This window comes from Drosophila ananassae, unplaced genomic scaffold (genome assembly GCF_017639315.1).
Source record: "Drosophila ananassae strain 14024-0371.13 unplaced genomic scaffold, ASM1763931v2 tig00000128, whole genome shotgun sequence".
Taxonomy (NCBI): Eukaryota; Metazoa; Arthropoda; class Insecta; order Diptera; family Drosophilidae; genus Drosophila; species Drosophila ananassae.
In genome coordinates this window covers 141,375-163,099 of record NW_025319124.1, presented here as the reverse complement: position 1 = coordinate 163,099, position 21,725 = coordinate 141,375, and the positions used below count along the sequence as shown (strand labels likewise).

General features: G+C 41.0%; 1 protein-coding gene across 1 annotated transcript in view; it reads right to left on the bottom strand.

Annotated features, from left to right (window-relative positions):
- LOC6503350 (dynein beta chain, ciliary) overlaps nt 1–21,725 on the bottom strand; it is a 316,566-nt gene that overhangs the window by 177,101 nt on the left and 117,740 nt on the right. The window contains exons 9-10 of the mRNA XM_044718175.1: nt 5,344–5,563; nt 3,251–5,289 (exon numbers count right to left, since the gene is read on the bottom strand). Coding sequence (XP_044574110.1) covers nt 3,251–5,289; nt 5,344–5,563 — 2,259 coding nt within the window. The remainder of the gene's footprint in view (nt 1–3,250; nt 5,290–5,343; nt 5,564–21,725) is intronic.

Below are 21,725 nucleotides of genomic sequence, written 5' to 3'. Positions count from 1 at the left end.
TACTTCGGCAAAAATTGTTATTAAATTAGTTTGTTAACCAAATAAAAATGAATCTGTTTGCTTAAATATTTATCAAAAACAAAGGTACCTTTTACAGACGTCAGTCAGCGCTACTGATTGCGAACGTATCCTGAGCAGGATGTGAATAAGCTTTGGCCCAGCCAAGAATCTAGGAATAACCTGCGCGGACCCATCAAACACCACCGTATGTTTCGTCACGGTGCTGACCATTATTAGCACATAGTGATGTTGGCAGAAAATATTTGCAATACCGATGCAACTGTGGCGGAACCAGGACTTAGGTTAACTTCCTTATAATGGCCAAATACTGCGCTCAGCAGCTCGGGTTGATGAGACAGCTTCCTCTCCAGTCTCTAGCCTGTACGTACGAATCTTCCATTGCATTGTAGTTGTGTTGAATTGGCGACCTGACTGAATAGCACCCACTTCTTTCTCTTGCGGCTTCTGCGAAAACGAGGTATTACAACAATCTTATAGCTCTATCTCTGATTAAGTCTGATAGCCTCTGAGATCCACATAGATAGATTCGGATTGACCGTCAAGAGATCATTGTGTCGGTTCTTGATTCTAATTAAGAATATATGCAATTATAATATATGCAATACAATGCAATTATAAATGTGAGAAATAAACTGGACTGTGATTTCCCTGGAAGTCCCACATACTGGCCAACCGACCCACGCAAGCTCCTAGACCTTATTGATTTTACGGTAACAAAAAACATACCTTCCAATCTAATAAGTGCCAAATCAGTCTCTGACTTATAATTAGACCACTCGCCTGTGCTTTTAATGCTTCTTCAAATCCCAGAAATAACCGAACACCCCCTCAGCCTGACATCGCCATAAACGATCTGGCTTAAATACAAAAAGTACGTGAGGGCCCACATAGAACTCTCCGCGGAGTTTAACATGGAATCGGACATCGATTACACTACGAGGGCCCTGGAAGAAGTATTCGTTGCGGCACCTAAAATTCTCAAGGGAAAGAAGTAGACCGAAACAAATACCACAAATCGAATCAGCAAATCGAACAGCTCGTGCGCGAAGAGAGGCGCACGCGTCGTAATTGGCAAAACCGCGGATCACCAGAAAAGTCCCAGCTGAGGTACATCCAGAATCTTTTACCAACAAGCACAAAGTATCCTATGTGGAGGGCCCACCCAAATCTTAGCGCCCCAATCAAAACGACCACCCCGATAAGAAACTCTTCGGGAAGCTGGGATCGCAGCGTCGAAGACCGAAACATTCGCTACACATCTCGAAAGTGTCTTCCAGCCAAACCCTACCTCCAATTCATTCCCTTTGCCAGTCATTCAGCCAGAGGCTACCCCCAGTCAACTGCACCTTCATTCCGGCCGAACGAAAAAGTCATAACAGGGCTAAAACCAAAAAAAACTTTCGGTGGTGATCTACTGACGCCAAAGATGCTGATCGAACTTCCAGAGGGACTTATAGAGGTCGTCTGCTAACTATTTAATGGTATCATTAATCTTGGCTATTTCCCAAAAAAGTGGAAGAAATCTATCATTAAAATGATCATAATGAACATAATGATCATATTGATCATAATGAATAATGACTCCATCCGAAATACGCTCAGCATTCAAACAGCGAGAATTCTGTGTCGCTATTTTTTAGACGTTTAGATTTGTAGCTTTCGACCAGGTTTGGCTTAATGAACTCATGCACAAAATTAAAACGTATTTGTCAACATACGCCCACAAGCTACTGGAATCATACCTCTATAATAGGGTATTTTCCGTGAGATGCAACGCAGCTACTTCGGGCGACTACAACATCGTAGCTGGAGTTCCACAAGGAAGAGCACTCGGCCCGTATCTATATGTTTTGTATACTGCGAATATTCACACAAACGCACAACTAACAACGTCAACGTTCGCCGCTATCCTTAGTCGCTCCAGATTTCCAACGCAAGCTACAAACCAACTGGATAATCATCTAATAGTAGTGGAAAGATGGCTGCCTGATTGGCGCATTAAAATAAACGAACAAAAGTGTAAACATGTAACGTTTACTCTTAATAGACAAACATGCCCTCCGCTTTCACTAACGGTATGCAGATCACTCAAGCTAACGAAGTAACGTATCTTAGACGACTAACCTGGCGTAAGCACATCGAATTCAAGAAGGTGCACCTATAAAACTGAAAGCCACCAGCTACTACTTTACAATTCAGTCCTAAAGCCAATCTGGACGTATGGCTCCCAGCTGTGGGGGAACGCAAGCAGCAACATAGACATCATACAGCGCCCACAATCAAAAGTCTTGAGATCTCTCACTGGGGCACCTTGGTATGTTCGCAACGAAAACATCCACCGGGATCTGGGCATCCTCGCAGTAAATGACGAAGTTCAGAAGCAAAAATAGTCCTACAAAGAAAAACTGTCTTAGCACCCAAATCCCCTCGCTCAGGGATTGACTCTGGTTTCTAGCAAATCCCGCCTGCGACGCAACGACCTACCAACCCAGCAATCGATTTTTAGGGCCGCTTACTCTTTATCAGTCAACATGACGGTTAGGTTAGTTACAAATTTAAGATTTGATACACCTCTTGTTAGTCTCTCAAAGAGAAGATTCAATAAAAAAAACAAAAAAAATAAAGAATGGATATACTTTATGCGGTTGGAGTTGATTCCTTCTCCCCGTTAAATATACGACTACAACATATCCTTCAGTTCAAAAAATAAATATATATTAAAATAAAAAAAATAATATATCATATGTAAATGAGTGATTTTGTCCACCAAAATCGAAATATACAAGGAATTCTAAGAATATCTTACGAAGATAGTAGGGATCTTAAATTTCCGATAAGGGTAAAGTTTTTAGGCAGCAGTATTTTTATTGTTCCAAAAATAATAACACCAATAATGTTTTCACAAGTTCGATAAATACTTCGGCAAAAATTGTTATTAAATTAGTTTGTTAACCAAATAAAAATGAATCTGTTTGCTTAAATATTTATCAAAATTTTGCAAAAGATTACTCGTAAATCTAAATTTTTATTAATACCACGAAAACAAAAAATATTGCTTTTTAAAAACTTCCCACCGCCTTCTCGGCGGGGAATAAGAATTCATTTTAGCCGTTTAGCCTTTTTTTCGTTATTTGATATTTCGAAATTTTCTTAGAATACCTTATTGTTAATTCTGATTTTAATAGACGCTTATACCGATTGAAAAATTAAAAAATTTTGCTTTATTTACCTTTTTACCGATTCCATCCAACGAATTTTTTCATTTGCCAGTCCACCGATTAGTCGGTTGGCTATGTCGATAGTGAATGCTGTTTTATCAGCTTCGTCCTGGCATTTCTGTTTCTTTGCGAGAGCTTCATCATATTCCATCTGCAAAGCATTTAATTGCTCCTCTAACTCCGTAAGTCGTTGATTGAGAGCTGTCAGTTTGTCACGGGCATCTTTAAGTTCCTTTTCTGACTCCATAAGTGCGCGTTCTTTCGGTTCAACTATAAGATAAACATCATAAAACCTATTGATGTTAATGACCCAAGAGCATAACCCTGCTGCAGCCGAGGATTTAGCTAAAATTTTTTCGGGACTAAACTCAGGATCCAATATATATGGTTGAAGTGCTTTAATTATATCTGGATGAATATGCTTCTTATCATAATTTATGAGATTATCAAGAAATTTATCTACGTTACCCATAAGGACCCTACAAGCTTTCCAACTTCGATCCTTTGGAATTTTTCCCTTACTAGCAAAGAGAACCAAAACAGCACCACATACACTAACTACTGCATCCGGGGGCGAGCCGAATGATTTTAGTTCAGTTAAGTTATTTTTATTTAAAGTATTGAGCGCCTCTTGCGCAGCTATTAAGGCAGGTTGGGCTTTAAGAAAATCTTCTTCACAAAGTTTGGCTTTTGCAGTTACATCTTCCTCAATTTGACGGACATTTTTTTCCTCCTTTGAAGCAAATGCTCTTTCTTTAGAAACTTTCTCATTTTCTGTACCAACAACTACAATTAAATTATCTGCTTCCTGGTTTTTAACTTTTAGCTCAACTTCCTGAACTTTAAGTACGTCTTGCAAAGCATCTACCTCTTTTGTACAACTTGCCAACTTTATAAGTCCGTTTTCTAAGCGCAAACGGCGATCTAAATTAGCCTTCACTTTTTCGTGCAACAATTTTGAATATAGCGCAATCAACTCGAGAAACGACTTTGGAGTTGTGTAGTTGTAACGCTTGGCATTAGCTAAGTAGAGCTTCGATATATCGTTTACAGTTTTGTGGACGAATGCCATAAAATTGGATACTGGAAATGCTAATTCCTTGGGCAAAACAGTTATTTCGGATAGAAACCTTAGAGATACTGACTCAAGTGCCTGCTGGGGCCACTCGTGAAACCAATCAATGGTGGTGCAATTTACCAGAGCCGGAAATTTACGGGAACGTATACGAAGAGTCGCTCCAACTGGAGAAAAACACAAAACCACCTTTAGAAGGCTTCGCACCTTCTCAATAAAATATTTCCAACAATTTTCACGATTATCCATAATTCCAAGCTGCTTGACCTCATTTCGCACTGCATTAACAATATTTTCTACTTCATCATCGGGAAAGAGCTCGTGAATATCACCTGAGGCCAGGAGGTCATTTACCAATACAAGAAACTGTTCTCGAGCTACTTCTGAATCGGTCATAAGAAAGCAACATGCACTTGTTTTAACTCCAGCCTTCATATATAACGTTGCAATATTGGTCTTTAGGTCATTCACACTGTAATCCTTGGTAAGTTGAATCTGAAATACATCCAGTGATGAGATAAAAGATGCTAATCGAGTCAATGACTGTTTCCCAGAGCCTCCTACGCCAATAAGCAACGCATATCCCCTAGAGGACTCAAGAATGCGACTGATTCGGCATACATGTGACATAGCGTCATCAAATAATACTAGATTAATGGCGCCCACATAATCATTATAGCGATCTTGAGCCTCATCTAAAAGAGATTTTAATCTATCCCATCCAGAGACTGGCATGTATTTTATGTCCGTTAGTCCCTTTGCGAAATGGCAGTAAATGTTAGGTTGAGCATAAATTATATCTTCACTCAAACCTTCAATTCCCTTTCGTACCACATCCGTAACTATTTTCTTAAAGCTGTTTATGTCGGTATAGTCCACAAGCTTATCACCATATACCCGAAAGCATTCGTGAATCCACAGTCGTATCATTTGATTAGCATTGGGGCAGGTTTCGTTGTTTGCATATAAAACACCCTTAATTAATTTAGCGTAATGATTGTTAAATTTTAAAAATTATGTCTTACTTACCGTAAATATGTTAGCTATGTCTCGAAGATTAAAATTATAATGAAACTTTATTGCAGTAGGTAGAAATGAAGCTGCAACTTTCATATGTAATGCAATAGCCGTAGTAACCATACTTTCGCATAGCTTTATAACATTTTTATCGAACTTCTGAGAAGGGTTTTGCAAGTGCTGGGAAAGTATAGAGTTAAGGATATGGAACAACGCATCCTGGCTAGGGGGACTGTAAAAAATATTAGTCATTACAATTTTATAATTATTCAAAATGTTAATTGAGATTAGTTTATCTCGTCGCGAAAAAGCCGAAAGACAAAAGGGTGGCTGTAGAAGTAAATTATTGCAAAAAAGACGAACGAAAACGAAAAATGCGTGCACTCTTTTCAAAGTTATAAATTCGATTATTATTCATATCAACAAAACTTAAGCCTAGCTTATCTAGTGCGGCGAAGCGGGGCGAATTCATGGGAGAGCGCAAGTGAGAGCTTTACTTGCGCTCCCGCTCCGCCCTAAACTAACTTATACTAGACTTCATACATTCCACTTAATTATCTACATTCATTATACACCTTGCCAGCTTGTGGACTGCTCTCCTGAACACTGCTCCTCTACTCGTCCTGACGTCGGCGACCCTGACCCTTCCGTCCGCGCCGGCGTGAGTCTCGACGACCCTGGCGGTGATCTACTGCTGGGGCGGCTGGTTGTCCTCGGCGACCAGGACCAGATCGCCCTTCCTGGCGTCCTCCTGCTCCCGCTGCAACTTCGACCGCGCCTGTAGGCCCAAGACGTACTCCCGGGACCAACGCTGCCAAAACGTTTGCTTGATTGACGAGACAAGCCGCCATCGCCGCAAGCACGTTAGACCCTGCTGGTCCGAGGTCCGCGGTGCGGGTGGGGCGATGAGCGGCCTGCCTGTCAACAGGTGCCCGGGAGTCAACGCCTCGCCGTCGCTTGGGTCCTGACTGAGGGCGCCTAGGGGCCTCGAGTTCAGGACGGCCTCGACTCCAACGAGGACGGTCTGCAGCTCCTCTTCGCGCTGCCCACCGCTCGTAGGAGAAGGTGCTTTGCAGACTTCACACCTTAGTCCGCCCATAGTCCGCCCATGTGCGCAGCCCGCGGCGGTATGAACGCAAATACGCATCCTTTTTTTGATGCGTATTGCCGCAGCTCGTCCGCTTCGCTCTTGATCTGGTGCCGCAGTGCCGCGAAGTGGCGACTCGCTCCGACGAAGTTCGTCGCGTTGTCGCAGTGCACGATTTGCGGACATCCTCGGCGCCCAACGAAAAAGCCAATAGAAAGGAATCAGTTGACAAATCGGAAACTACTTCTAAATGTACTGCTTTAGACGAAAAACAAACAAACAGGGCAATGTAGGACTTGTATGGTGGCCTACTTCGAATTTTCAAGGTCGTCTCAATAGGGCCACAGAAATCCACGCCACATATGGAAAATGGGCGGAGAGCACGAACTCGATCTAAGGGTAAATCTCCCATGATTTGAGTCATCAGATGAGGCTTGCATTTAAAACAGCATATGCATGACCGCACTATCTGACTGTAGACTTCCTGCGCGTTTACTATCCAAACGCGCTGTCGCAAGAGACTCACCAGTGCTCGTGGACCCACATGAAAATTCGACTCGTGCAAGTATCGGACGTAGCTCTGAACAAATTGAGAGCGCTCGTCAACAATACTGGAAACTTGGCATCATACGAAATAGGAGCATCAGCTAGTCGCCCCCCGACCCGCAACAACGAAACGGTAAGTCCAGCCTGAGATGTTTCATGGACAAACGGACTTAGCGTCTGTAGGCTTGGGCTAACAACAAGATTTTTTCTAACATTTTTAATTTCCTCTTGATACTTCAGACTAGAGACCGGCTGTGGAGGAGTTGAGGAATTTGCCAGATATTTTCCCGATACTATCCACCCAAGGAGAGTTTTTTGAAGGATGGGATGGTTCGGACCTTGTTTTATTTGACCAACGGACAACAGTTCGAAAAATGACTCAGCTCCAATTAGCATTTCTATCCGCTAAGGTTTGTAAAAATATGGGTCTGCTAACGACAAGTTCTTTGGTAGGGTCCAATCTTTTACGTTCACTGACTGGGCAGGGTGATAGCCTGAAATGGTTTTCAAAACCCAAAAGTCGAACGGAAACTCGGTACCATTGATTCTCGACTTCACCACGGTGTGTATCTTTTTCTTAACTTGTGAATTAGTTTGACCAATTCCAAGCAAGTTGATGCACGATTCCTCCCTACGGATCTGTAAGCGTTGAGCAAGATCTTCTGTAATAAAATTCATTTGTGACCCTGAGTCAAGTAATGCTCGGGCCAAGATGTGCTCACCATTTTTTGTGCGAACGCTTACGATCGACGTTGCTAACAAAACCCTTTCTACAGACGACGCATGCAAAGCATGTGAAGTAGAAGGGCCATCATTCATTAACTCTGGAGGAGGATTTTGTGTGGGTGGTGGTAATGCTAAGTTATTTTCGGTCACTGTAAATCGGTGCAGAAGTTTATGGTGCGATCTTGAATAGATTTGACACCTGGTCGATTTACAATTCGCTACCGTGTGACCTTTTCGCAAACAATTGAAACATAGGGAGAGGCTGACTTAACAAACTCAAACCTTTGCATTACAGCAAGGCGAGCGAACGGACTGCACTGGGCCAAAAATGGTTGTTAGCGTTACAATAACTGCAAGCTGGTTTGGCGTTGGTAGAAGAACAAGCCAACGAAGTTCTATTCAGTTGCTTGCTGAACCCAGTTCTTTCTTGTTTTGGTTTGCCAGTCTCTTCAGCAGACAGATGATGGTATCTACGATTTAGTATTTTTTCGAAATCGGACCACAGCGGCAATTCCTCATAATCCAGTGACTCTTCCCATTTTTGCTTGGTCACTGGATCCACTCTACTCAAAACTAAATGAATAATAATTGAGTTTGCAATTTTAGTATCATCTCCTATGGATAATAGTGATCCACACAGTGTCGATGAGACCCCTCAACGACGACGCAGACGGCTGGGAAATTTTCGGAAGGCTGAACAGTTGACGTATTTGGTTCGCAAAGATGAGACATTCGTTATCATAAACTCTTTTTAGACTAGCGATAGCTTTGTCATTATTACTCTCGGTGACTTGGAATGCCTTGATAGTTCCTAAGGCTTTACCAGAGTGGCACGAAATTAAATTATTAAATTTCTCAATATCAGGAATGTTCACATCTTGCGGGCGGGAGTCCTCAGCTGCATTGAAGGCATTACATAAGGACATAATCCTTGTTAATTCTTCCAACTCGGCTCCAAATTCATCCATTTCGTCTGGTCTTGCAACTCTTTTGCTTTAGAAATTGTCTCATCTAAAACCTGAAGCCTACATTCTAGCTCGGTCTTTTCTAGAGGAAGTGATCCAGCTTCCTAACGTTCCTCTAACCGGCGAATGCTTTTTACTTTAACATTTAATCTTCTTTTTAAATCATGAAGGGTCGTGGAATTAATTTTGGGCTTATTACTTTCCATTCTACAATTATTTATTTTCTAAAAAGAAGCGAATTCAATGCAATTTAAATATTTAAAAATTATTTAATTTAATAAATAAATAAAATTTTAATATGTGTATAAAATATAATAAATTTTTATTTAAATTTCGGTACAAACAACGAAAACAATAATAATTAATTAATTTACTAAAGTACTTTTATTTAAAATGTTTATTTTAAAGTAATTCTGTGGATTGTAATTTTTTATTTTTTATAATAAACAAGAAAGGAAAGCTAACTTCGGGAGGAGCCGAAGTTGATATACCCTTGCAGTTGAGTTGCAGTCCAATCTTATATTATTAGATATATAGAGGATCGTATATAGTCGGCCGATCCTTATGAATTTTGGCATATTGAATTGTTTTGCCCAAAGAGTAATCTTTACCAAGTCCCATCTTTCGAACTTAAAAAACACCAAAGTTATGCCAATTCCGATGGTTCTATGACAGCTACAGTATATAGTCGGCCGATCCTTATGGAATTTTGTACATAAGATATTTTGGTCAAATATAACATGTGTGAAAAGTCCCAACCCTCTAACTTAAAAACACCAAAGTTATGGCATTTCCGATCAATCAGTTATATGGCAGCTATAGGATATAGTCGACCGATCCCGGCCGTTTCGACTTTGAACTCGATAGCTCCAAAACTGAGAGACTAGTTTGCGTAGAAACCGACAGACAGACTGATAGCCGGACATGCTCATATCGACTCAGGAGGTGAATAAAATATATACTTTATAGGGTCGGAGATATCTCCTTCACGGCGTTGCACACTTTTGACCAAAATTATAATACCCTCTGCAAGGGTATAAAAGTAAATTATTAATTTCTAACCAACGAAAAAAAATAATTAATTATTTAATTAATAGTCGAATAAAATATAGTCGAGGCACGGAGTATTTAAATGTTTGTTCACCAGTGATACCAAACACAATATACCGAACCAAATTGTAGGGTATCGCGTCACTTGGCGTTCCGTTGAACAAAAGGCGCCAAAATTGCATATACGTGCATACATACAGCAGCGGATAACGGAGGGAGGCGAAAACGATAAGTTCACCGCTGCATCTATTTGTATGTACCAATTGTTTATGCACAAATATATAAAATAATTTTTTGGCTGCACTTTTGTCTATTGTATTGGCAAATATTTACAAAATCGAGAACGAGGGGTAGGGGGCGACAGTGATTTTGGAAAAATTTATGCGTCTTTATTTTGTCCACAGACAATTGTTCATATGTATTGGCAATATTTTCTCTTCATTCACTTTATTCACTTTAGCTCTACTATTTTTAAAGTACTTATGCGCCAAGAATTGAAAGAAGAATGCAATATTCCAGCATAAGACGAATAATATTTTGTCTTTTCTCGACTTTCAATTTTTTGCACAAATACCTGCAGTTCTGATTTTGGATCCTTTAATCCTGCGACTACTTCCCTAACACAGTCGATGTAGGTGCAGAACATGGGGATGACGAGGACTCCAGATGAAAAAAATGTTGTTTCGCGACGCGAACTTTAAATGGTTTTTTTGTTTATTGTTTTTAAATGTTCACAACACTACCGTCGCGAGAAACTTTTTATTTTTGTTTTCAATGTATGTTTTGTGTTGATGCTGAAGTTTATTGTGAGTCTTCGCTCAAAAACGAAAAATAATTCTGCTCGTCCAACCTGAAATCTGTCATCGGTATGTCCATAATTTTTCAGGTGGGTTTCAGGTCGATGAGATCATGGTATCCGGCGACGATTTCCTTCCATAGCTCCTTCATGAATTGTCTGATGTGTGTGAACAATTCCCGTCCTTCGGTGCGCTTGCACAGAAAGTCTTCCTTATCGTCTAACTCCTTCATGTCTTCGTTTTAATGATGTTTATTGGGGGTCTTCTTCCTTTAAGATTTTTTCCTGGTTTCCGGGGCCTTTGTGAAGGGCCTGACCCTGATGGGATTCCAACGGAAAATATGGCTTAATATTTTTTTTCACAAGTTCTAGCGCTTTGGTCTTTGTGAAATACTCATTTTCCGAACTTAGTTCTCAGTCTCCCCTCGAAGTATCCTTCCATCAGCTTTCGCTCTTCGGAATCCTTAGTGAAGTTTCTTATTAGCCATTGGATGGCTACGTTGCTTTCAATTTGCTCATCAATGAGCATTTGGGTTACGGGGTCTGATTCTGCCGGGTGGCTTTTGTTTAGGGTGTGAACCTAAAGAAAGGGATCACGTCGGTGTCACCAAATTCACTGACTGGTCAGGTTGATAGCCTAAAATGGTTTTTAAAATCCAAAAGTCGAACGGAAACTCGCTACCATTGATTCTCGACTTCACCACGGTGTGGATCTTTTTCTTTACCTGTGAGTTAGATTGACCAATTCGAAGCAAGTTGATGCACGATTCCTCCCTGCGGATCTGTAAGCGTTGAGCAAGATCTTCAGTAATGAAGTTCATTTGTGACCCTGAGTCAAGTAATGCTCGGGCCAATATGTGCTCGCCACAATGCTTACGATCGACGTCGCTAACAATACCCTTTCTAGAGCCGACGCATGCAAAGCATGTGAAATAGAAGGGCCATCATTCGTTAACGCTGAAGGAGGATTTTCTGTTGGTGGTGGTAACGCTAAGTTATTTTCAGTCACTGTAAATCGGTGCAGAAGTTTATGGTGTGATCTTGCCCAGATTGATCGAGTTGATTTGATCTTCGCAGCGGTGCACAGTGGGCGATTTGGTCCCGCTAGCGGCATTTAATTCAAATTTTCAAACTTAAAAAACATTTAATATTTTTTCACATATCAATAGCAAATACTTTGATTAGATTTTTAAAAGCTTTTTAAAAGCTCTACGATTAGCTGATCATCAGCTGTGAGCGGTCAAACACACCATATGATTTTGCAAAGAGCTTTACACAATTTTTTCTTTTTGCGCGCGTTGAATTTGAGTTCCTCGGAAATTTACAATTTTTAGTGAATTTGTAAAAAGTTTTGCTTTTTATTATCTTCAAGGTATGTATTAAAACGTAGCTCATAAAACGTAGTGGTAATTCAGTGTATTAACAACTATCCCGGATTAGCGTGCACCTGTCTTTCGTGGAGTAGAACTTACCGGATTCAAGTGGATTCAGTCTAACTCTTTTATTAGCCGAAAGTGTGAATCAGTGCCGTCCAAAATGTGTAATATCAACTGCTATTACCTGCTAGCCTTCAAACTATGGTACTTTTTAGGAACAATGTCAGTAGCAAAAAGGGTGCTTTTTATGGTATGGCACTCAGAAGTCATTCCAACGAAGAAGTTGGCTGCCATGGAAAACTTTGTATTTGGTACTGTTTTGAAAAACATTACATTTACTCTGGAAGAGCAAACCGAGATTGGTAAAAAATTGCGAAATTTTATCAGTAGGCTAGTAGTAAAGTGGAAAGATTGTGGAAGAAATAAGGATTTCTTCGAAACTACAAACCAGGAATGGCTAGATACGCCGCTGGTATTAATGGAAATTTCAAATTTAAAAAATGTTGGTCGTCCACATAAAGATTTGGCAGATTGTTCCAAAAAAACGCAAGTCAACAAATTGTCAGACCTTACTGACGATATCCCATCAGATGCATTGTTGGTAGCTGCAAGTAGCAGCTTGTATAAAGCTGGAAGACGCAGAGCTTCAAAGTTGGTATCAATGGTACATAAACGCCGACGAAGAGCTTACCGGAAATAAAATGAAAACCTTGACTACCCCACAGCGTCTACCGACAAAATTCTCCGATGAAAAAGCACTGGCCCTATTTGTAGATGTTGGACATACCAAGTACACATGGAATTTGTCAAAAAGAGCTGCCAAAGGACAAAACGCTGATATATATCCATGTTATGATAAACTGCGTTGTGCGAAAAAAAAATGCTATCCCAGTGTCATCACGGTCACTGATCATTTCGCTGAAGTAGCACTACAAAGCTTAGTGGACCATACGATTGCTAGGATTATTGAAGCACACCCAGAAAGTTTCCCAACCCATATTGAAAACAATAAAGACATCCAATTAACTGCTACATACAAATGGGGCTGTGATGGCAGCAGCGGCCATTCAACGTACAGACAACAATTTGATGACTTTGATGGAAACATGATAGATCAATATTTATTTTCAATTTGTATAGTGCCATTGACAGTGCAGAAAGAACTGAAAGTTTTATGGAAAAACAATAGACCTTCATCTACTCGATATTGTCGACCCATTAAGATACTTTGCGAGAAAGAATCGGCAGAGTTAATTCGTAGAGAAAGTGAAGATATTAAAAGCCAAATTTCAAATATTTTACCAACATTATTGGGTGGCTTTAGAATTGATCACAAATTCCATATGACTATGCTTGATGGCAAAACGTTCTGTGTCATGTCGGAATCTTCTTCGCAAATATGCGGAATATGTAAGGCAACTCTTAAGAATATGAACGATCTGAATTTGGTGAAGAGCTTGTCTATTAATGAAAACCTCTTTGAATATGGGTTATCAAGTCTTCACGCGTGGATTAGGTTTTTCGAGTGTGTTTTGCACATTGCATATAGAATTCCGATTGAAAAGTGGCAAGCTCGTGGTGTTGACAAACATGTTGTCGAAGAAAATAAAAGAATTATTCAGTAGAAGCTGAGGGAAGAGATGCATTTGCTGGTAGATATACCAATTGCTAATTCTGGTAGTATCAATAACGGAAACACTGCAAGGAGGTTTTTCGAACAACCAAATTTGGCTGCTCGTATAACAGGAGTAAGCTATAATTTAATACAACGATTCAGTGTAGTCTTACGAACACTAGCATGCTGCCACGAAATAAATTCGGATGCATTCAGGTCTTACGCATTGAAAACTGCCGAATTGTTCGTAAAATCATATCCCTGGTTTTATATGCCATCTTCTGTTCACAGAATTTTAATTCATGGAGCAGATATTATAAGCCATTTTTGTCTTCCAATTGGTATGATGTCCGAGGAAGCTCTTGAAGCCAGGAACAAGGATTTCCGAAATGTACGGGAGAGCAATACAAGGAAAAATTGCAGGAAAAATACCATGGAAGATGTGTTAAATGCTTTATTAGTTTCTTCCGACCCCTTTATAACGTCATTGTCGAATGGGTCTGCAATTTTCTCCACAAAAAAAATTATTTTGGATGATGATGTTAAGAGTTTGCTGCTAATAAAACATCTGGATATGCATCTCTCTGATGATTCCGATGACTCCGAATGTTCATGCTGGATTCATAATACTATACTAATAATAATCACATATGTACATATTCATAGTATAAGTTAACACTTCTGAGGGGTAACAAACAGTCGGTAGAAATCTTGGGTGATTCTTGGATCACCCTAGTCTTTATAATGTCGACTCAGCATACCCGCCTTTGGGGGCCGTGCCTGGATCCCACTGGTTTCCGGTATCTTGCGATCGTCAGCATTTCCCACTGTCACGCGGTCGGCCTGCCGACTAAGCTCCCTACTGCTAAGTTCCTCAGTTCTGTTTTATAATCATTGGAATAAAGAGCACTTAGCTCCATAAACTTAACTCCGGCCATCGCCGTTTTATTATTTGCATTCGCCCACTGAGCTTAAGGCCAGGGGTATAGGGGGGCAGTCACCCTCTCAACATAAACCTTATTTTACACTTCATCAACCACCATATCGGTGGCACCCCATCAGTGGCCACCTGGGACCAGCAGCCCTGCCGCCAATTCGTGCCAACCGCTACTACTCATCAAGCACCCTACTGGTGCCACCTCATCACCGGCGGATCTGGAGCAGCCTTACCATCGAGAAACGTTCAACTAGATAACTGGCGCCTATCGAGCAAAAAACTAGCGACCCAAAAATTTTCAAACATGTAAGTGGGCTAATTAATTAATACGGCTTCAAAAAACATATACCATATACAATAAAAGTACACCTTATAATTGGCAAAATCAAATATAAGTTGCACACGTAAAAAAAAAAAAAAAAAAAAAAAAAAAAAAAAATTATTATACATATATAATAATAAAGCTGCATTTGTGACCTGCAGCTCATATAAGATTTTTTATTTCTTTTTGGTGAAAATATATTTTAATAAATTAAATATATTAAATATATTAAATATATATATATATATAATAAAACAATTATTATACGTATATAATAATAAAGCTGCATTTGTGAACTGCAGCTCATATAAGATTTTTTATTTCTTTTTGGTGAAAATATATTTTAATAAATTGAATAAATATAAAATATATTAAAGTCTTATGCCAGCCGGACAGAATATTCGGCCATATGTATTGAACCTCGTATAAATTAGGTGGCATAAGTTCAAGTTTTTAATGAACTTTCCAGGTCCGTATAGAGAAATTAAAAAAGAAGTCGTGAGTGATAGTGAAGAAGAAGAGATCCGGGGTTTTAGACCGGGGCAGGCTCAAATCGTAGAGAAAGAAAAAATAATGAACGCGAACGAATTGCAAAGTATTATCCAGGGCGCCTTAGCGCAACAGGAAGCTAGGCTCCGAGCTGAATTTGAAGCTCAAATCAATTCCGTTAACGTGCACTTACAAAACATGCGCGTAGAGACCCCACAGGTGGAGGCCTACCAAAGAGTGTCAGTACAGCCAGGAGCGCCCCCATGCGACATACCGCTCCACATAATTAAGTCAGTACCAGATTTTAACGGTGAGCAAGACGGGTACGTAGCGTGGAGGCAGTCCGCCACGGACGCATACGAACTCTTTAAACCTTACCAGGGCAGCTGTGCCCATTATCAAGCCGTTACCATAATCAGGAATAAAATTAGGGGCCCAGCGCGAGCGTTGTTGGTATCACACAACACTGTGCTTAATTTCGATGCCATTCGACGAGGTTGAGCGTAAGCTAACCCTCGTCACGAACAAAATTGTCATGTCCCACGACATTGAAAGAGCCACACTGCTCAACAATGAGGTAAGGGCGGACGCACTACATGTGTTTATCTCAGGCCTAAAAAAAAACCTGAGAGCAGTCGTTTTCCCGGCACAGCCAAAAGACCTTCCTTCGGCATTGGCATTAGCTAGGGAGGCTGAAGCCAGCATCGAAAGAAGCCAGTTTGCGGCAACGTATGCTAGGGCAATGGAACAGAAGACACAGAATTCTGATTTTCGTAGGACTCAGTTCCGCACTCCTGATAAACAAGGAAACGAAAAGAACCCTCATTATTTTAAAAGACCAGATAAAAACCAACAAAATGGTTCTGGGCGTAAGCCAGAGGACTGGGCCGACCGTGGAGATCCACGTCAGGCAGCAGAGCCCATGGACTGGAACCCATCGTCTTCTAAGTCCAAGCAACAGCATTTTAAACAAAACCAATATGTATCACAACCGCAAAATATGCAGGCAAAAAATTCAAAAAGACCCAACTCCTCTGATAGGATAACGGATCAAAGGCGTCAGCGGCTTAACAACATCGAGCAGACCGCTAGTGCCAACGATCAAGAGTATGAGAATGCTGCGGTAGCCGCGATGAGCGCAATCGAAGACGACAGCGACTCGATCGACTCCCATGACCTCCTCAATTTTTTAGAGAGCGGTCCCGGCTGCCGTTCATCGAACGACAGTTGGCTGGGAGGACTTTAAAAATTCTTATTGATACAGGGTCAGCGAAAAGTTATATAAAGCCCGTAAAGGAGCTTAAAAACATAACGCCAGTAGCCTCACCGTTTCGCGTGAATACAATTCACGGATCCAATAGCATAAATAAAAAGTGCCAAATAAATGTCTTGGGAACAACTTCCCCATTCTTCATATTAGATTCCCTAACAACATTTGACGGGATCATAGGCTTCGACTTGCTAACGCAAGTGGGAGCCACCCTCAATATGCAAACTAAAAAAATATTGTATGGTTCCGTGTCTGAGGACCTGCAGTTTCTTGATTGCAACGATGTAAACTTTACCAACATAAAGGACATAGTCGTTCCAGAATCAGTAAAAAAGGAGTTTATCGATATGATGAAAAAAAGATCTAAGGTCTTCTCCGTCGCAAATCAAACGTTGCCGTACAACACAAATGTTGTGGCTACTATTCGCACTGAGGATAACAACCCAGTGTACTCTAAAGCGTACCCGCACCCAATGGGTGTCGCAGACTTCGTTAATAAAGAAATAAAAGACCTACTGAAGTCTAAGATTATAACCCCGTCGAGATCACCGTATAATAATCCAACTTGGGTGGTCGATAAAAAAGGGTCAGATGAGACAGGTGGTAGGAAAAAGCGTTTGGTAATCGACTTCAGGAAACTGAACGAAAAAACCATTCCTGATAAATACCCCTTGCCAAGTATCGAGTTAATACTTGCAAACCTTGGCAAAGCCAAATATTTTACAACTCTAGACTTAAAATCTGGTTATCACCAAATTTTCCTCGCGGAACAAGATCGCGAAAAAACCTCATTTTCAGTCAACGGAGGCAAATATGAATTCTGCCGTTTGCCTTTTGGATTAAAAAATGCTGGTAGCATTTTTCAGAGGGCAATCGATGACGTATTGAGAGAGCAGATAGGGAAGTCGTGCTACGTCTATGTTGACGATGTCATAATCTTTTCGGAAAACGAAAAAGAGCATGTCAGTCACATTGACTGGGTCCTGAAAAAATTAGGCCAAGCCAATATGACCATCTCGAAAGAGAAAACCCATTTTTTTAAAGAAAGTGTCCAATACCTCGGCTTCGTGGTAACCCGAAATGGGGCTACAACTGACCCAGAAAAGGTAGCAGTCATTAAGGAATACACAGAACCGACAAGCTTATTCTCACTAAGATCATTCTTAGGACTAGCCAGCTATTATAGGTGTTTTATAAAAGATTTCGCTACAATAGCCAGGCCACTAACCGACCTCCTTAAGGGAGAAAACGGTTCCGTAAGTAAACACATGTCTAGGAAAATACCCATTAAATTTAACGATCAGCAAAGAGACGCGTTCGATAGACTTCGAAACATTTTGGCATCAGAAGATGTCACCCTTAAATACCCAGATTTTAAGAAACCGTTCGATCTGACAACCGATGCGTCAGCTTACGGCATCGGGGCAGTACTGTCGCAGGACAAAAAACCCATAACAATGATATCCAGAACCCTTAAAGACTGCGAGACCCGTTACGCAACTAACGAAAGAGAGTTACTCGCTATATTCTGGGCTCTAGGAAAATTAAGGCAGTATCTGTATGGCACTCGTGACATAAGAGTCTACACAGATCATAAGCCGCTAACGTTCGCTGTCTCCGACAAGAACCCAAATGACAAATTAAAACGTTGGAAATCATTTATAGATGACTACGGCGCAAAAGTCATATACACTCCAGGCAAAGAAAATTTTGTTGCCGACGCACTTTCGCGACAAAACATCAACGCCCTTCAAAACGAACCCGAATCTGATTGTGCAACAGTTCACAGTGAAGAATCTAGCACATATACGATAGAAACAACGGAAAAACCTCTAAATTGTTTCAAAAATCAGATAGTCCTAGAAGAGGCAAAGTATTCCTTAAAGCGATACTTTATATTTTTCGGAAATAAATGCCGGCACATTATACATTTCACGGAAAAATCAACCCTGTTCGAAACATTAAGACCAATCATTAACCCAAAAGTTGTCAACGCTATTCATTGTAACTTGCCAACATTGGCAAGTATCCAACATGCATTAGTATCAAATTTTCCAGCTACGAAATTTTGGCACTGCAAGAACTTTGTGTCAGATATTTCTAATAAAAGTGAGCAGATTGAAATAATCACCGCAGAGCACAATCGTGCACACAGAGCTGCCCAGGAAAATATCAAACAAGTCCTCCGCGACTATTATTTTCCAAAAATGTCAAAGTTAGCTACTGAAATAGTGACAAATTGCAAAATTTGCACTACAGCAAAGTATGACAGACACCCCAAGAAACAAGAACTTGGGGTAACTCCAATTCCGTCAAACGTCGGCGAAATGCTACATATTGATATTTTTTCCACCGATAAAAAACTATTTTTAACGGCCATCGACAAGTTCTCCAAATTTGCGGTAGTACAACCAATAGTGTCTAGGGCAATAGTAGACGTGAAAATCCCTATCCTCCAATTAATAAACTTGTTCCCAAATATTAAGACAATATACTGTGATAACGAAGCGTCTTTCAGCTCTGAAACGATCACATCGTTACTCAAAAATCAGTATGGCATAGATGTTGTAAATTCACCCCCCCTGCACAGTAGTTCAAACGGGCAAGTCGAACGCCTCCACAGCACCCTAACAGAAATAGCGAGGTGCATCAAAATGGATAAGCAAATTAATGATACAGTGGAGCTAGTTATGCGGGCGACCGTTGAATATAATTAAACATTACATTCGGTCATTAACCAAAAACCCATTGATGTAATCCACTCTGCTTCCGAAAAAGTTAAGGAAGCAATAAAAATTAATATTGAAAAAGCGCAGAGAGATAATCTTGACAGGTGTAACCCATCAAGACAAAATAGAATATTTGAGGTAGGAGAAAGAGTCTACTTAAAGAACAATAAAAGACTTGGCAATAAGTTAACTCCGTTATATACGGAAAAACACGTAGAAGCGGACCTGGGGAGAGCGGTCCTCATTGGAGGGAGGGTGGTCCACAAGGACAACCTTAAGTAACCCTTTTCTCCAATTAACACACCCAACACAAACACAAACTTGGAAATTAGCCAATAGATTTAACTTGTCATTTTCTTACAGGATCGCGGGAATCATATTAACAATATTAGCAGTAGTTAACGCTAGAGTGACAGACTACACTCACGCCCGGTACATCCCCATAACCGACGGAACTGCTTTGGCGTGGGAACATAGGAATTACTTTAGGCATTCGAGCAATTTGACGGAGTTTTCAATTATGATAGACGAAACAGCTAAATTGTCCGCTTTCTTCCCACAATCGCACATGCGAAAATTGTTAGATGTTGATACTGATCATATTAGAAATATATTATCCGTACTAAAGGTACACCACCGCATTGCTAGAAGCCTAGACTTTTTAGGCACAGCGTTAAAAGTGGTAGCGGGCACACCTGATGCCGCTGACCTCGAAATGTTAAAAATGTCCGAGTCCCGGTTAATCGAATCAAACAATAGACAAGTAGTTATTAACACCGAAACGCAAAAGCAGATTAACAAGCTAACCGATGCTGTCAACAAAATCATTAAGGCCAAAAAGAATAACCTGGTTGACACACCCCATTTATACGAAGTTCTTTTGGCCAGAAATAGAATGCTAATTACAGAGATACAGAATCTGATGCTCACGGTCACACTTGCAAAATCAAATATCATAAACCCTGCCATTGTTAACCATGAAGATTTGAAGTCCGTTTTAGTTGATCATCCCACAGAGGTCCCCGTTATCAGCCTAATAGAGGCATCTAATATTAAAGTCCTTCAGTCCGACAATATTATTCACGTGCTCATTGCATACCCTAAGATTAAATTTAATTGTAAAAAGGTTACCGTCTTCCCCGTTTCTCACCAACACACCGTTCTCCAATTACGGGACAACGTGGTAGCTGAGTGCAACCAAGGAGTCTTAGCGATCACTGATTGCGTGTCGACGATGTACGGAGCATTCTGCAAACTGGCAACCCAGGACACTTGCGCCCGAGGTCTACACGCAGGGGTCACGGCGCATTGCGAAACGCAGGCCAGCCACCTAAGCCCCATAACGCTGGTAGACGATGGTATAATGATAGTCAATGAGTGTCCGGCAGTAGTCAGCACGGATGACGGCCCCAATATAGAAACAAATGGCACGCATCTAATAACATTTGAGCGACTAGCCTTTATAAACGGCACAAAATACCTGAACCTGCGCGAAAGCATAAGAAAGACTGCGGGCGTGGCGGCCTCCCCCCTGCTAAACACTATCGGGCATAATCACGCCCTTAGTATGCCAATGCTTCAGAGGATGAACAGCCAAAACCTGGAAACGATCCAAACCCTCAAAAACGAAATAAAGTCGGCTGGATCAACGGACATCTGGATCGCTGTCGGCGTGGGAGTAAGCTTTTTGATCAGCACTTTCATCCTGCTCCACCTCGTGTGGAGGAGGAGACGAGATGCATGGGAAATGCAACAGGTTGCCGAAACATTCAAGACGACCGAGGACGGTCTTACTCCTAAGGGGGGAGTAGTTAACACTTCTGAGGGGTAACAAACAGTCGGTAGAAATCTTGGGTGATTCTTGGATCACCCTAGTCTTTATAATGTCGACTCAGCATACCCGCCTTTGGGGGCCGTGCCTGGATCCCACTGGTTTCCGGTATCTTGCGATCGTCAGCATTTCCCACTGTCACGCGGCCGGCCTGCCGACTAAGCTCCCTACTGCTAAGTTCCTCAGTTCTGTTTTATAATCATTGGAATAAAGAGCACTTAGCTCCATAAACTTAACTCCGGCCATCGCCGTTTTATTATTTGCATTCGCCCACTGAGCTTAAGGCCAGGGGTATAGGGGGGCAGTCACCCTCTCAACATAAACCTTATTTTACACTTCATCAACCACCATATCGGTGGCACCCCATCAGTGGCCACCTGGGACCAGCAGCCCTGCCGCCAATTCGTGCCAACCGCTACTACTCATCAAGCACCCTACTGGTGCCACCTCATCACCGGCGGATCTGGAGCAGCCTTACCATCGAGAAACGTTCAACTAGATAACTTATATACTAACATATCATACATATGTATATCGATAACCACCGACTGTGCCATCTCGAGAGAGTTTTACCATCTCTGGAATGATTTTAAATTTTTTGGAGTTCTTTTTGCCGCTAAAAAATTCGTTTTGATAATAAAGAGAAGAAAGTGAA